Here is a 17713-nt window from a genome sequence, read left to right on the forward strand (position 1 = left end):
CAAAGAGATGCTGCCCTCGTTCCGCATCGTAGCCTACTACCACACTGGAACCAGTGAAGTGGTGTCTGATTCCACCTGGGTGGATGTGAAGGATACCTGCATGGGTTCGGTGAGGCACGCACGCACGCACGCACGCACGCACACGTGTCGTGTATGAATGCATGCGGGCATTCATGTGCAGAATCAGAATTACAGCTTCATTGTCACATCACAGACTTACAGGTTCAAAGGGGCGGACATAGCTGAGTGGTTAGTGAGCCCGCCTGGGGAGCCAGAGCCCCTGGTTGTCCCAGGTACGATTCCAGGCCAGCAATGTGTCGATTTGTGTCCCTGAGCAAGACTTTTAACCCCTAATTGCTGCCCGAGCGACGCACTATGGCTGTTCACTGCTCCTAATGATTATAGGATGGGTAAATGCAAAGGACGAATGCAAATATACAGTGATCAAATATACAGTGGGGCCTACATTATTATTATTATTATTATTATTACCCTTATTATTATTATTATTATTATTACCCTTATTATTATTATTATTATTATTATTATTATTATTATTATTATTATTACCCTTATTATTATTACATTTACACTTATTATTACACTTATTATTATTATTATTATATAAAGTGGGTGATTTTCTTTTCATGGACGTTCAATCATTTTGTATTTTGTATTATTTGTGAAAAGAGAGGATAGAGAAGGAACAACAACAACACAGAATAGAAACAGGTCGAACTAGAAAAAGTGCTCCTCGGAGCACAGGTCTCCGCCAGGTCAGGTACTTATTGTGGCCTCCTGGTGGTGCTATAATAGGCCAATGTGAAAAGGGTGGCATTTCTTCTTAGGCCTTTCACGGCAATCGGACACTGCATTCATGATTCACGGCAATGGGACGCTGCGTTCATGATTTGAGGCATTTCGTTCAGAACGGGCCACTCATGCAAACTTTAGAAGCAAATCTTAGCCAATCAGGATGTAATATGACAAATTGGACAAATCCGTCTTAATCACATGACTATAGTGATATCGTGTAACGATTTGCGTGATTTATGGATAAAATCTGTAGGATAAAAAAATATGTTTTTCAAGAATCGGCCTCCTGGTGGCGCTATAACAGGCTGATATGAGGGAGGTATTTACTTGGCGTGCACACACACACACACACACACACACACACACACACACACACACACACACACACACACACACACACACACACTTCCAGTATAATTTCTTCTACCTCTCCCTCTGTCTTTCCCTCTCATTGTAGTTAAGACTAGAATCAACCATAGATGTTCCATCGTTCGAGCCTCGTAAGAGGTTTGGTCTGAAGGTCACAGGAGACCCAGGTGCCATGGTGGGCCTGGTAGCTGTGGATAAAGGTGTCTACGTCCTCAACAACAAACATCGACTCACACAGAAAAAGGTATTTTGTGTGTCGGGCAAGTTACTGAAAATGTGTAATTAGGCAGTAACTAGTTAACCTGACTCGGCCAGATGGGGGCGGTATTGACTTCACAGGTTCACAGTTTGTGTGATGTGACGCAAGCTTGTTCCATCTGGCTGAGTCAGGTTAGTTACTAGTTACTGCTCTCAAAAAGTAACTGAATTACTGAGTTACTGCATTTTATACATGTGTGCAGGTATATTTGCAGGTGCATATATTTAGCTACTAGGGCAAATAATGGTTGCTATACATGTTTGGCTACAATATTTTATACAACGTTTTCAACTCCAGCTCTGTACAACACCCATTTGCATACTATGTAACAACAACAAATCAGAAACATATATGCACATGATGTGGCAGTGTCCAGATGTGAATTATTTTTGGTTCAGAGTTTCACAAGTATTATCTGAGGTAATGGGAATTCTTATCCCCCTCTTACCTAATATTTTAATGTTGAATGATGATTCAGCGATCGGGTTGACAATGCCACAAAGAAGACTCTTACTCTTGGGGCTGACAGCTGCGAAAAAGCTGCTGGTCCTAAGATGGAAACCTCCCCATAAAATAGAAGTTTCACAATGTATCCTCACACTAATGGACATGATCTCCCTGGAACTCTCTATAGCTCGAACCAATGGGGCAAAAGAAAACAAGCATGACCTTAGCCACAGCACTGGAGAAACTTAAAACATGCTATTAACATCATACATATCTACTGATTATTATTATCTCTTTCCTTTTCTTTTCCCTTTTTATGCAGATTTGTACCTGTATTTGCTGTGTTTATTTTTTTTCTCTCGTTGTTGTTTTTTTCCCCCTGTATTTATTATATATATATATTAATGCATCTGCCATGTCTATGTTTGTTCAACCTGTGGGCCAGGTAGGGTGGGGGTGGGGATTAGGGGAAATTCTTAACTGGAGGGACAAATAAGAACCCCTTGTTGGGCAGTTCACATGTACATTGGAATTAGCTGCACAGTAGCACTGTGCAGGACATGCTTGTTCAATCCTCCAGCTATGTGAACAAAAAATAAAATAAAAACTTGATCACAAAAAAAAAATGAATTACAACTTTGAACTCTCATCGTAGCTAGTATCACTGTTGAAAGTACAGCAGTACAACATATTATAAGCATGTATTCGACATCATACGCTGAAATCTGTCTGTTTAGTTATCTCTCTCTGTCGTGTCTGTCTGTCTGTCTGTCTGTCTGTCTGTCTGTCTGTCTGTCTGTCTGTCTGTCTGTCTGTCTGTCTGTCTGTCTGTCTGTCTGTCTGTCTGTCTGTCTGTCTGTCTCTCTCTCTCTCTCTCTCTCTCTCTCTCTCTCTCATCTCTCTCTCTCTCTCTCTCTCTCTCTCTCTCTCTCTCTCTCTCTCTCTCTCTCTCTCCTCTCTCTCTCTCTCTCTCTCTCTCTCTCTCTCTCTCTCTCTCTCTCTCTCTCTCTCTCTCTCTCTCTCTCTCTCTCTCTCTCTCTCTCTCTCTCTCTCTCTCTCTCTCTCTCTCTCTCTCTCTCTCTCTCTCTCTCTCTCTCTCTCTCTCTCTCTCTCTCTCTCTCTCTCTCTCTCTCTCTCTCTCTCTCTCTCTCTCTCTCTCTCTCTCTCTCTCTCTCTCTCCTCAGGTGTGGGACATGGTGGATAAGCATGATACAGGCTGTACACCAGGTGGGGGGAAGGACAGTATGGGTGTATTCCATGATGCTGGCTGTTGTTTGAGACCAGTACTGCCTCAGGGACTCCATACAGACAAGGTAATGATGCAACCATCCTCGTCTCCTCTCATCACTCGTCTTCTAGAGATGAGTGTTTTCAAGCTTTTTAACAACAACATTATTATTATTACTCACCATTATTGAGAATTGGGACATAATCACGTTCTACCAAAACATTTCAAATGATTACTTATTAACACATTAATAATAAAACAAAAAAACGATGTTGGGTAAGAAAGCATTTAGATATATGAATTACTTAGGATTTATACAATGTTTTGGTCTGGTTTGTTTTACATCTGAACTTGCCCTCTACCAGAAAACACCCTTGTCTCAGACAAGGATTCACAACTTATAAATAATAATGTGCTATTATTATCATCTTTGTTTATTTATTTATATATATATATATATTTCTTTTTTTTTTTTTTTTTACGTTAGCCCTTTAAAGTTGTGTGCAAGATCTTTGTCAACCCCATCAGATTTCTGCAAAAACATGATTTAACCAGACACTGACAAACAGGCTTTGCTCTATCCTAAGGTCCCCTGTCTCAATTCCTGGTTTTAAAAAAGGCAGGAAAGCTGCTTTTTTTTTGATAAATGCATTAGATACTATTGCTATTAGTTGTGTCTCAACCATAACATGTCAACTCTGTAAGTCCTTCTAAATCCAAACTAAATAAAGAATACAATTTAAAATGTGTAATTGTATTAGCAAGAGAACTCCGTTGCACCGTTGACAAAGGTAATTGTCTACTCACTATGACTTTGCTGCTGAATGAAAAGAATATAACATTTTGTCAACTCTGTAAGACTCCGTCAGATATGCCATCTTATGGACTTGATATCTAAACCATTGCATGGTTTAATAGTCAACACTTTGATATTTTAAAATGTCTTTTCCCGGAATAATTGAAGAGCATTTTATTTTTCTTAAAAAAATAAAATAAAATGTTTTGTCCCAATTCTCAAGAATGGACGCATTATTATTAGGGAAAGCAGAGGCTTTCATTCCATTGCATTCTTCCTAATGTTCAGCCTTTGATGTATTTCCAGAATTAAAGTGTGCAGTCAGCACGAGGAGGAAACGATCCTTGACCATGCTAGATGTCAAGACTACCCTAGGTAAGATAGAAAGGTCCCACTATTAATTAACCACACATTCTGTGTACTTTGAGAGGTTTACACGCATGTGCACCAATATGTGGACGATGCATGTGACATGTCAAGCAGCTGACCAATCACCTCATTAATTTGTTTGTGGGAGAGGCCCGTTTTGCACAAAATGCCACAAATCATTAACGCAGTGTTCGATTGCTGTGAAATCTTGCACACACACACTCCCAGTAGACCATGGAAGAACCTCAACCCCAAAGCTACCATCTTAGTTACGCCAACATTATTCTTGGGAGGCAGTTTGGTTTGTGCTTATTGATGAAGATAATACAGATCATTCATCTTCATAATCATGTTACTCCAACACCATCTGTTCTCGTCTCCCTGTCCCTCCAGGGAGGCGGTACAGTGATGAAATGCAGCGTCAGTGTTGTGTGGATGGGATGAAAGACACCTCAGTGTCACATGACTGCCAGCATGGCAGCCAGTACATGGGAGAAGACCAGGCCTGTGTTGAAGCCTTCATGCAGTGCTGCACAGAGCTGGTCAGCCAGCAGTCTGACATGAAGAAAGACCACCTCTACCTGACCCGCAGGAAGAGAAGTAAGTAAAGACCACCTCTACCTGACCCACAGGAAGAGAAGTAAGTAAAGACCACCTCTACCTGACCCACAGGAAGAGAAGTAAGTAAAGACCACCTCTACCTGACCCACAGGAAGAGAAGTAAGGCACAAACCAGCACAATCTAATTGTTTAGAGGTGGTGTAAGTTATATACCGTTTTTTTGTTTTTTTGAGTGGTGCCAACCACTCCTATATCTGGCTTTGTCCGTGTGTCCGTATGTATGTATGTATGTCTGTCCAATAAACAAACATTGATGACAACATCAATACGGGGCTCATCAAAAGCACCACGCTCTTCACACAGGGTGTGATTTTTTTTTTGTTAAAGCCCATTATTGTGATAGTAATCATATAGAGTGCTTGTTCAATCAAAGGGGTCTCCCCGTCTCGTTAATAAACAGATTTTCTTTTTGTTCAGGTGGGTTGCTCATTTCAGCCAATAGGGAGAGAGTACCCATTTAATAGCATACAATAGCATACAGTGTTCCAGTTCCAATTGTTTCTGCTAATTTTGTTGTGTCACCGCCTCTCTCCTGATTGGATAACATTGGTATCCTGACCTGAACATGCATTTTCTGTTTAATGAAAAGCTGTAGAGATGGGAAGACCCCTGTTACTGAACAAACACTCTATACGGCAATGATCACAATATAGAGCTTCTTAAAACGTATACAGACCTGGAAATGTGGATAATACTAAGTTGAGCCTGTCTGTCGTTCTTCCCTATAACAACATAGGTGAGGAAGCTGAGGAGGAGGATGGAGGTTATATCGACAGCGCTGAGATTTTTACACGTTCATCTCAACCTGAGAGCTGGCTATGGAACCTTTATCAGCTGCCCAACTGTGACCGCAATGATCCAATCTGGTGATTTAAATCAAGCCTTCACGCACGCACGCACGCGCAAGCACACACGTCATCTTTTTTTGCCATTATGAACCATAACCAGTGGTGGAAAGTAACATGTACTCAAGTAGTGTACTCAAGTACAATTTTGAGATATTTTTACTTTACTGGAGTATTTCCAATTTGCAGTACTTTTACTTCTACTCCACTACTTCTCAAAGGAAAATATTGTACTTTTACTCCACTACAATTATTTGAAAACTTTAGTTAATAGTTACTTTTCAGATATAAATTATTATATTATAAAACATACATTAACCACTTTAGTCCTATTTTATACATAGGCCATTTGAAAGTAGCTGATCTACAAGCTCACAACGCGTTACATCGCGTCACGTTGTGAGCTTGTAGATCTGCTATTTTCAAACATTTTAGTACTTTTACTTTTGACATTTTAAGTATATTTTGATGCCAATACTTTTGTACTTTTACTCAAGTAACATTCTGAATTCCAGACTTTTACTTGTAACAGAGTATTTCTACAAATGTGAGTACTTTTTCCACCACTGACCATAACTCTGAAACTGAAAATAGCTATCTCCGTTGCACAACTAACTAAGTATAAATCAGTCATAACTCTGAACCCAACCCCTAACCCTAACCTCTAAGTTCCTAAATATAATCTTAACTCCAACATGACTGTTTTCTTAATTGTAAACCTAATTCTCTGCTCTTCCAGTGAAACCACATCTACAGTGAGAAACCACCTTCTACCAGATTCAATCACCACCTGGCAAATCACTGGTATCAGCCTGTCCAAGACACATGGTAAGAACGTGTCGTATCTGGTCATATTTTATACCAGTATGCAAGTAAAAACATATAGCATGATACTAAAGAAATATAAATGTAACCTTGCTAAAGTAAGAATTATGAGTGTTGTGAACCAGGTGCTTGCATAGACAATCAAGGGGCTCTGCTGTAGGTGTGAATGGCATCTACAACTCTTTTGTTAACCTGGGAGTCACCAAGTCTAGCTTCCTCAAGACAGCTGATAACCATTTGCAAAGGATCAAAGAACTCCTTGAACAGGTGGGGCTCTCATGACCCCCACCCCAAGAACTGTATCCTAATGTGAAGCTATTTGTGATATAAAGGCTGAACTAAAATGTAACTCAGGACTAGTACTGGTAGGCCGATAGGCTGTGTAGGCCAGGGGCTACGGCTCCTGGCTCCTGCTTCTGCTATGCTGTTGCTCTGAATAAACAGAATCATGATGGAAACTCTGGGAACCTGATGTCTGTTCTCCTCCACTTCTTTGTAACATCTACCAGCCTGGTAACCCGCATTTTGGGCCTCTTCTGACACGTCACAATGGCGAACCAGCAGATATTGTTGTAACACCCTTTTTGGGGTTGCACTTTACAAAAGAACCTGTGTATTTTGAGGTCGCCGCGGGTGCGGGCCTGGCTGTGTGAGGGGGATTGGATCCATGGGTCTTCCTACGGCGTGGAGGACCTCCGCGATGCGAGCCATGGAGACATCAGCGCGACCTGGGTTTCTACGGTGCCTATGATGTAGGACCTCGCAGCGGCTACGCTGTGATGACTTCGACGGCCTCGGGACCACATCTTAGATGGCTACACTTCTCTACTCTTCTCTACTCTTTCCATGGTGGCTGTCGGCGCGTGGCGGACGGCGTTGCGGAGGACTTGCTGGTCGCTGTCCTCCGTGGGGGGAGGAGAGGTGAGAATGGAGAGGCTATTTTTTGGCTGGAGGACAAGATACCATCTGGGAACAGCGCTCAGCTTTTTTCTGCTGAGGCGCGTGGACATTGAGAGAGAGACGACAGAGCAGCATTTTCGGATGGGAACTCTTTGCAATACAGGACGAAAGGTTGTATTTAAAAGTGGTAAAAGTGAATTAAACCGCGGAGCGTCTATTTTTGTTGCCGTGAGTGAACAGTGTAAAGAGGATTTTGTTGTGACACTTTCTGGTCACTGGTTTTTAATGTGAGTTTACGGTTTGAGTTATTATTTCATTAAAGGTACACTCCTTCTAGGTATCGTATGTGGGCATCTCCGTTGAAGTGATCATGTGACAATGTTAGCTTAGTGAAAAGCTTGAATGTTGTATAACTGGTGCTTGGCGCGAGGGGACATCGGTCGGAAGAGAAGTTTTATCGTTTGGTGAAATGTATGATTCAATTGTAGACTGTCAGCTTTCAAAGGTGTTGGCTGTGTAACATTTTATTCCAGAGTTTAAGGTTAACAGGGAGGACCTACACACTGATTGGGAAGGGGAAATATAGGTTGGTGCGAAAGAGAGCATCCTATGTATTTTCTCTGAATAAGATTTTCTGAGTGTTTTATATTTTAAGCTTGTTATATTTTTAAATAGGTTCAGTATTTTGCCTTCTGAAATCAGTCCAGCGTCATGTGACCCATGACATAGGCAACAGATGTAAGCCGATATTGTTTCTAAATACTGATATTCTTCTTGATTTTGTGAAACAGTTTGTCTATTTTTATTTTGAAATTGAATGTAAATCACTGTATGATTTTATTGTGTAACTTTGATGCCTGTATCTAAGTGGTTTTGTCTGAAGGTGTTGTTTGTGTTGAATCTTACTGAATGTCTTTCTGTTCTGCTTGAGTTTCAGCCATAGATTGGTCTTGGGGGTTCGTAAGTGAGAATGTTATTTTTTGATGTTTTTCTTGCAAACTGTTTTATTCAATATACTTTTTGCGAAAGACGTTAGAGTCTTTCGTGGGGGGAATGTCGTATCTGGTCATATTTAATATACCAGTATGCAAGTAAAAATAGATGGCTAAAGTAAAATAGATGGAACTGTGAAATGTAACCTACTAAAGTCAGAATAATCATGTTTTGACTCAGGCCCAGACTGGCGTCTGCTAATCAATCAGGGACACCGCATGCAGCTGTGAAGTACAGTCATTTAAATGTCTTTGTCTTCCCATCCTGCTCACACCTTGAGCAGGGGAAGATAGAGAGACAGTAGGCTACCATTTGCAAAGGATCAAAGAACTCCTTGAACAGGTGGGGCTCCCATTGACCCCCACCACATGAACCATCTGCATTCAAATGTGATCCTACAGTATAAAGGTGACTGATATGTGACTGTGAAAGTAGTACTGGTAGGCCGTTAGGCTGTGTAGGCCAGGGGCTACGGCTCCTGGCTCCTGCTTCTGCTATGCTGTTGCTCTGAATAAAGGCTGAATCATGATGGAAACTCTGGGTCCGCGATGTCTCTCTTCTCCACTACTTTTGTAACATCTACCAGCCGGGTAACCCGCATTTTGGGCCTCTTCTGACACGGTTAGTTGTAATAAGAAGTAGTGGAGAAGAGAGACATCGCGGACCCAGAGTTTCCATCATGATTCAGCCTTTATTCAGAGCAATAGCAGAAGCAGGAGCCAGGAGCCGTAGCCCCTGGCCTACACAGCCTAACGGCCTACCAGTACTACTTTCACAGTCACATATCAGTCACCTTTATACTGTAGGATCACATTTGAATGCAGATGGTTCATGTGGTGGGGGTCAATGGGAGCCCCACCTGTTCAAGGAGTTCTTTGATCCTTTGCAAATGGTAGCCTACTGTCTCTCTATCTTCCCCTGCTCAAGGTGTGAGCAGGATGGGAAGACAAAGACATTTAAATGACTGTACTTCACAGCTGCATGCGGTGTCCCTGATTGATTAGCAGACGCCAGTCTGGGCCTGAGTCAAAACATGATTATTCTGACTTTAGTAGGTTACATTTCACAGTTCCATCTATTTTACTTTAGCCATCTATTTTTACTTGCATACTGGTATATTAAATATGACCAGATACGACAAACGTCCTCATAAATATCATATTATACAGTATATTATTATTTTTGGATAGTGCCAAATCAGGACGGACGGACGGACGGACGGACGGACGGACGGACGGACGAGAGATGCACGGCAACGGTAATAATCATGACAATAAGCACTGTAACCATTTCCTTGCTTTCCTCACATTCTAAAGGAATCTGCGTGGCTGATCCACTAGAAATAACGTTTCGGAAGCCATTCTTTGTGGACCTCATGCTGCCCTACATGGCCGTCCAAGGACAGCAGCTGCAGGTCAAGGCAGTGCTGCACAACCATAGCCCTGATCCAGTTACAGTAAGTAAATGGCAAATGTTGCATTTATATAGCACTTTACAATAAACATTACATTCACACACACACACACGCACACACACACACACACACACACACACACACACACACACACACACACACACACACACACACACACACACACACACACACACACACACACACACACACACACACACACACACACACACACACACACACACCGACGGCAGAGGGAACCATGCAAGGCACCAACCTGCTCATCGGGAGAAATTGTTTTATATTAATGTTATATTAACGATATATTCTTAGTGTTTTGCCAATTATTTGGGGGCCCGCTTGCAATATCCCCACGGCCCACAAGTGGGCCCCAGCCCACATGTTGGGAATCGCTGCTTTAAATCATAGACTGTAAAAGAATATGGACGAATCGAGCCGTGATGTCACCCATTGGCTTCTACAGACCCGTTTTGAAGCAACTTTTTTCTAATAGTGGGGCGGCATAACACATAAGCTTTCATACAGCTTTCACTGTGAAAAAAAAACAAAAAACATGTCACCGCGACCCTTTGTTCGCTTGTTATAGGCTGTTGAAAATGGCATGTCTCCCCACAGACGCAAACCAGGAAGCGGATGGAGCAATAGATCATGTGATCACGTGATCTCTTAGATCTCTCTGCGACTGAGCCTGAAACGGTGGCTCATAGGTTGCGGAACAGCGCCATCTAGTGTTAAACACTGAAAACACTGTTTGGATGTGTTACACGTCTTTGGCGCTCTGGGCTTTGGAAACAAATGATGTTTTACACGTCATTGGCACTTAATAAGTTAAGGCTAATACAATCAAGTATAAAGTCCGACCAAATACCCATTCACTTGAATGGAATGTTAGGTAATGTTAAGTTCTCATTAATGGTGTCGCTATTTCCACCCCTGCTGAATAATTAATAATTTTAAAAAAGACTTCCTTTTTGGCTTCATATCCAGAACCGGATGCTTGCCGCCGGCTTTCAATACCTCATACAAAGACACACAGGCATGAGCCTTGAATATTTCCCCCTTTTTGAGACTTTAAAGGGCAAGACCACTTTGGTCGAGGTTTGGGTTGTGCAGTTATCTTGCCATGATGTAACTCCAAAGGTGGACAAGTAATACAAAATAATTGCTCCCATTGATTAGAAATTGATCATTCTAAATATACTCCTCATTGACTTACATTGTACGGTAAAACAGCTCTCAAAGTCACACTCTTAGCATGTAAACGAACGTAAACGAAGTTGATTCAGACAATATAGAGCATCATCAAACTCAGTAATGTTTTTTTTTAATAAAAATGTTAACTTCCTGTTGATTTCGCTGTTTTTATTAGGAAGAAAACTGGATCTGCGGATCCGGTCCGGATCTTCAAATAGTAAAATCAACAGGAAGTTGACATTTGTATTAAAAAAATTAACTGTACTGGCTTTGGTGATGTTCTATATTGTCTGAATCAGCTTTGTTTGTGTTCAAACAATTGTTTGTGTGCAATTATTTTTGATGTCTTGTCCACCTTTGGAGTTACGTCATGGCAAGGTAAATACACAACCCAAACCTCTACCAAAATAAAGCAATGAACTTGAACTCCTAGGTGCGTGTGGACCTGCTTGAGTCTTCAGAGGTGTGCAGTTTGGCCTCTAAGAGAGGGAAGTATCAGCAGGAGGTGGAGATCGGGGCCCACAGCACACGGTCACTGCCCTTTGTCATTAGACCCCTGAAACCAGGCAACCACGAAATTGAGGTCCGTGCCTCTGTTAAAGACTCGTTTCTCAGTGATGGAATCAGGAAGTACCTGCAAGTAGTGGTAAGTAACACAGACTGCACTGTGATGTGACACCGTAGACTTCCATTCAAAAACATTACTACAATAATAGACATCATTTAATCACTTGAACCCCAGCATCCATATTCTATTGATTTAGAATTGGATTTTGTTTTGTGTAGACCGGAAAAAAGCAGTCCAAGTACAAAGGCAACTCGGGTCCAGTTTAGTAAGTCTAGAGGGTTTAAGTGGTTAAATAATTTACACTGTAAGGCAATTATTATTTTTTCAAAACATTTTAACACAAATCTTGTATGGGGGGTTCTGGACAACATCTGTCTATCAACATTATGTTCAAATCGGGGTCTGCGGTCAAATGATTACTATCACAATATAGAGCTTTAACTTTTTAACAAAAGAACCTTTAGTTTGAACCAAAACAATATCACTCACCCTGCCTTTAATGATGTGTGCCAGCATGAAGGAGACTTGATGGTGCAATCAAAGCATGTAAAGCTGGAACCTGCTAAACACGGTGAGTCACTGGTTTAGTTGGTTTGGAAGAAACAAGAATGAACTCTTGAATATCAAATACTGTATATTTGTTTGGCATATAACACTATAACTTTACATACTGTGTCTCCTTCAGATGGTAAACAGGTGTTAGTTTTGGTCAGCAGCGACATTCCTGATAAAGATCTAGTCCGGAACGCACCTGCCACCACCCAGATCTTATTAGGTATCTGTCTGTCTGTCTGTCTGTCTGTCTGTCTGTCTGTCTGTCTGTCTGTCAGTCGATTGATGATCTGATCACGATTCCTAACCTAAAAAAAAATAATCTTTGAAATCTTGAATTCTGACTTTTCATTGTGATACCGATAAACAGTGGTGTAAAGTAACTAAGTACATTTACTAAATTTTCAGCACTTTTACTAGGGGAGAGCCGCCACAATTGTAACGCTTCATGATTGTAACATGCAGGTTTTCTCTTGATTGGTCAATGCCATCATAACGTCATCACATCAGTATGTGACCAGTGCTGTAATGAACGTGCCCAGGTAGTAAATAGTATTTTCCTCCAGGCTAGAGAAAGTTATCGCAGAAAAACTGATTTATCTCAAAGTTAGTAAAAAAAATCAACTTGAGGAGCCTATCTTTGGTCTAAAAATCTTTCCTTTAATGTTGCTGAGCTAAAATCCACATGGTTGGCTGCATGTATCTGTTCTTCAACAGTTTACATCGTTGTATTACTCTATGCACGTTAGTTCTGTTCTGTAAACAAAGCCAAATAGTAGGGCAGTTTCGAGGCTCCGTGAGCACCCCAAAAACACATCTCTTAAACCTGTTTTTTTAGGACCCTAAAGGTGTCTAGTTATGATTTCTGCTTGTTGCCCATGTCAACTAATGTCCCATGGGGTTTATTTTTAACCCTTTCTGACACCTACCCCCAACCCAAACCATAACATGGAGATAACAGAGAATACCATAACTCTTGAAGTAAACAACATACAGCAACAAATGAACACATTTTTTTATATCATTTTGACCCAAGGAATTCATTAAAGTAGTTTTTATTAAGATTCAAACACATATTGACTCTATTTCAGGGCAGAAACAGCCAAAAACTAGCAGAAAATGTTGAAATCATAATGATCACATCTATATTTCTCTTTGTACTAAACTTTTAAGGTGTATTCTTTTTTACCATATGTCTTTTAGGACCCTAAAGGTGTCTAGTTAAGTTTTAATCTAGTTGCCCTGGTCAAGGTCCTATGGGGTTTATTTTAACCCTTTGTTACACCTATTTCCAACCCGAACCATACAATGGAGACAATAGAAAATACCATAACTCTTGAAGTAAACATACATAGACAAATTAACACATTTCTATATATAATTTTGACCCAAGGAATTCATTAAAGTGGTTATTATTAAGATTCAAGCAGGTCTTGACTCTATTTCAGGACAGAAACTGCAAAAAAAACTAACAGAAAATGTTCAAATCACATCTATATTAATCCTTGGATTAAATACTTAAGGTGTATTCTACTTTACCCCATGTTTTTAGGACCCTTATGGTGTCTAGTTAAGATTTCTTCTTGTTGCCCAGGTCAACTAATGTCCCATGGGGTTCATTTGGTGACCATTTTAAATCGATGTCCACAGGAGTGGCGTTTTCATATCTGAACCAATAAACCCACTTTTTCATAGAATGTTTACACCAGGAATCTAATGGAAATGTCGCTGACATGGTATAACCATTCTTTATTGGTGAAAAACACACAAATATCAAATTCTGGCTTATATCAAAACACAATTTCACTGATCAGTATCATCCATCTCATCATCAAACTCCTCCTCTTCCCTCACATCATCACTGATGACACCAGCAGCCAAGAGGTCAATGAGAGATAGGGGCAGAATTGGCCCACAAGACCAGACAGGCTCCAAAATCCCTCCTTCTGTCTTCTGCCACCCCTGACCATCATCATAGGATTTAGGCCTCCAAAAGATTGGCTCAGCTGCTCGCTTGTAACAGGTCACTCTATAGTTCACCCACTGGATGTGGCGGATGAGTGTGTCCTGGCATGGGGGCAAGCGAGCTGGTCCACGCCTCAGCCTCTACTGCGCCTTGATGGAATCAAGACCACTCTTGATTCCATCAAGGGCGCAGTAGAGGCTGAGGCGTGGACTTTCTGAGAAATTCATAGTGCAAGGTCAAGCCACCAGGAAACCCCAGGACTTTAAGTTATTTCTGGGCAATGCGGAAAATATGCGACAGCTCTGCCAGTTGATGCTCAAGGCCTGGGGGAGTAAGGAGGCAGCATCCCGGCTGGCAAAATGTGAAACAGCTGCTCTCATCGTGGAAGGCACAGCTCATAAACTTGTGGCATTAGATTGAGAAGTGAGTTGATCAATACCTATATAACTCAATACCTATATAACTTTGGTGAGTTCTTGTGTTAGCAGATTTGAATGATTGTTGATGTTAATGACGACATCAACCTGCTCATCTACCTTGACACTGGCACAGGCAGGCACCGTCAGCTGGTAAATGTCACGGAGCTAGCAACCTCTCTTGGGCAGCCATACTGTAGCACCCTGCTTGGGTACCATACATGTATTCAGTGATCAGGGCTGTACTAGTTCCTTCAAGGGCAAGGTGGCACCACTCAAAAAGCTCCAGAAGAACCCCAAATTTCAAAAGGCTTTCAAGTTGGTGTATTAGATTAGATTAGATGTATTGGTCCCCGTGGGGAAATTCGTCTTCACTGACTGTACATTACATAAAGGACAATTTCACATCACACAAGACAGACAACAAGCAACAAGACAACTGGTGTTAATAGGACAGATTTTTTTCAGCGGGGCCTTTTATTCAGGACCTCGATGGCTGCAGGAACCAGGCTTTTCCTAAAGCGGGCCCTGTTAAATGAGAGTGTTCTGTACCTGCGTCCTGAGGGTAGGAGATTGATGAATTTGTTGAGTGGGTGGGTGGTGTCTTGAACTATGGAGTTGGCTATGCGTGTGATGGATCTATTGTTCAGTTCTGTGAGGTTGGGTGTAGGGAGACCGATGATTTTAGCAGCTGTTTTTGTGATGCGTGTGAGTTTGGCCTGGTTTGTGACAGAAAGCATAGTGAAGAAACATGTAGAACAGTACAGAAGGATGGGTTGAATGATACTTTGGTATATAGTGTTCAACTGTTTGGGTGTTTATGATGGTGGGGGGCTGGGGGGAGGGGGGGCTGATCAGTAGTTCCTTTGTTTTATTTACATTGATTTGAAGATGGTTGTCTGAGCACCACTTGGTGAAAACGGAAACAGTGTTATGGTAGTCCAGAGTGGATTGATTTCCATCGGAGAGGAGTGAGAGGATGGCTGTGTCGTCAGAATATTTTATGTATGATGTTATGGGTGAGTTGCTGATGCAGTCATTGGTGTAGAGAATGTACAGGAATGGGCTCAACACACATCCCTGTGGCACCCCGGTGTTGGTGGTGAGCATAGGGGATGTGGTCGGGCCCACCCTTACTGCTTGCAGTCTGTCTGTGAGGAAGTTGTGGATGAGGTGGATCAGCTGGGGGGGGGGTGTTGAGATGATGTAGCTTCTGGATCAGCAGGTGTTTCTGTAGGGAGTTGAAGGCAGAGCTGAAGTCCACGAAGAGAATCCTGGCGAAGTTGTAGGTGTATTCCTTCCCTTTTTTTCCTGTTCCGTCCCGGTGTTGGAGGAGGAGATGCAGCAGGCAGGCCACAGCGTCCTCTGTGCCCCTCTCTCTTTGCCTTGTAGGCAAATTGGAGGGGGTCCAGGTGAGGGGTGACAAGTGGGAGGATGATGTTCAGCAGGAGTTTCTCCAGGCACTTGATGATTATGGATGTGAGGGCTATGGGGCGGTAGTGGTTAAGTTCTGAGGGTCTGGGTTTCTTTATTGGTGAAAATGTATTGGTGTATGATCATCCTAACAATATTTAATGATGATGATGATGATGATGATGATAAGAGGGAAGAGGTTGAGATGGATGATACCGATCAGTGATATTATGTTTTGATTATTCAAGAAAGTTATATTATGCCTAAATATAAGCCAGAAATTGATATTTGTGTGTTTTTCACCAATAAAGAATGGTTGGACCATGTCAGTGACCTTTCCATTAGGTTCCTGGTGTAAACATTCTATGAAAAAGTGGGTTTATTTGTCTTTGTACGTTGTCTGGTTCAGATATGAAAACGCCTCTCCTGTGGACATCGATTTAAAATTGTCACCAAATGAACCCCATGGGACATTAGTTGACCTGGGCAACAAGAAGAAATCTTAACTAGACACCATAAGGGTCCAAAAAAACATGGGGTAAAGTAGAATACACCTTAAGTATTTAATACAAGGATTAATATAGATGTGATGTGAACATTTTCTGTTAGTTCTTTGCAGTTTCTGTCCTGAAATAGAGTCAAGACCTGCTTGAATCTTAATAATAACCACTTTAATGAATTCCTTGGGTCAAAATTATATATAGAAATGTGTTAATTTGTCTATGTATGTTTACTTCAAGAGTTATGGTATTTTCTATTGTCTCCATTGTATGGTTCGGGTTGGGAATAGGTAAGGCACCACTCACTTCACAAAGGGTGTGATTTTTTATTTCTATTTGTATTATCATCATTTCTACAAAGCTCTGTGCCCAAAATCTCTTCTGTCCGGTTCTCCTCAGTGGCTGGAGCAATTGATCTGCATTTGCTCACAGCCATTGACCATGACCATGTGCACGGAACACCGAAGCCCGTGTTTCGCTTTCCCCAAATGTCAGCTGTTCATTAGCGTTGTTGTGTTCGCTGGCTCCCGGGTTGCCAAATCATGTGCGTCAAACAAGCGCCGGTGTTGCCACATCCATGAAACAAGCGTGGGTGCTCATATCCCCCGACGGGTATGGTCTAGTTATATGTTTTTATTTTAGGGTTTAACATTTCTAAATTGCAGGAGCGTTTATATTTTTTTTGCAGATCTAAAATCTCACAAAGCCTCATATTGCGACACGTTGTGAGCTTGTACAGTAGATAATTTTGCCGGGGACCCGCTGGAATCCCCTCAAGGGACCCCACTTTGACTACCACTGCAGTAAATAGATCTATACAGACAGACACTCACATGGTCTCAAACAGCTTCACTCACCAGGTATGTGATGTCCAGGTTTTGAGCCGCATTCGGGCCAAGATGAATGAGGATGCGGATGTTGCTTCCTAATCCCGGTTCAGATGAGTCCACACCTGTAATGTCAGCAACAATACAAACAACTTACAACTATTTTAGATAGCAGAAAAGGGATTACATGCATTTATTCACATTTTAAGTTTCTGGAAATATACAAATATTTAACTTCAATTTAATAATGGAAGTAATTTCTTTTGTGTGTGTACCTATGTGGAGATAACTGTTGGTTCTGGAAGTATATGGGGTGGCTCTCATACTGGCTGATGCCTGTCTGTCAACTCTAATGCTTTCATCCGCGGTGTTTGCCT

General features: G+C 41.6%; 1 protein-coding gene across 1 annotated transcript in view; it reads right to left on the reverse strand.

The window, feature by feature from the left end:
* The window catches only part of LOC311055984 (complement C3-like), a gene marked incomplete at both ends in the record, with an annotated part of 63953 nt that overhangs the window by 21200 nt on the left and 25040 nt on the right, over positions 1 to 17713 (reverse strand). Inside the window, 3 exons of the mRNA XM_084072303.1 lie at positions 7405 to 7522; positions 17367 to 17461; positions 17612 to 17711. Coding sequence (XP_083928429.1) covers positions 7405 to 7522; positions 17367 to 17461; positions 17612 to 17711 — 313 coding nt within the window. The remainder of the gene's footprint in view (positions 1 to 7404; positions 7523 to 17366; positions 17462 to 17611; positions 17712 to 17713) is intronic.

This window comes from Gymnoscopelus microlampas (genome assembly GCF_963454915.1).
Source record: "Gymnoscopelus microlampas genome assembly, chromosome: 2".
In the NCBI taxonomy this organism is placed as follows: domain Eukaryota; kingdom Metazoa; phylum Chordata; class Actinopteri; order Myctophiformes; family Myctophidae; genus Gymnoscopelus; species Gymnoscopelus microlampas.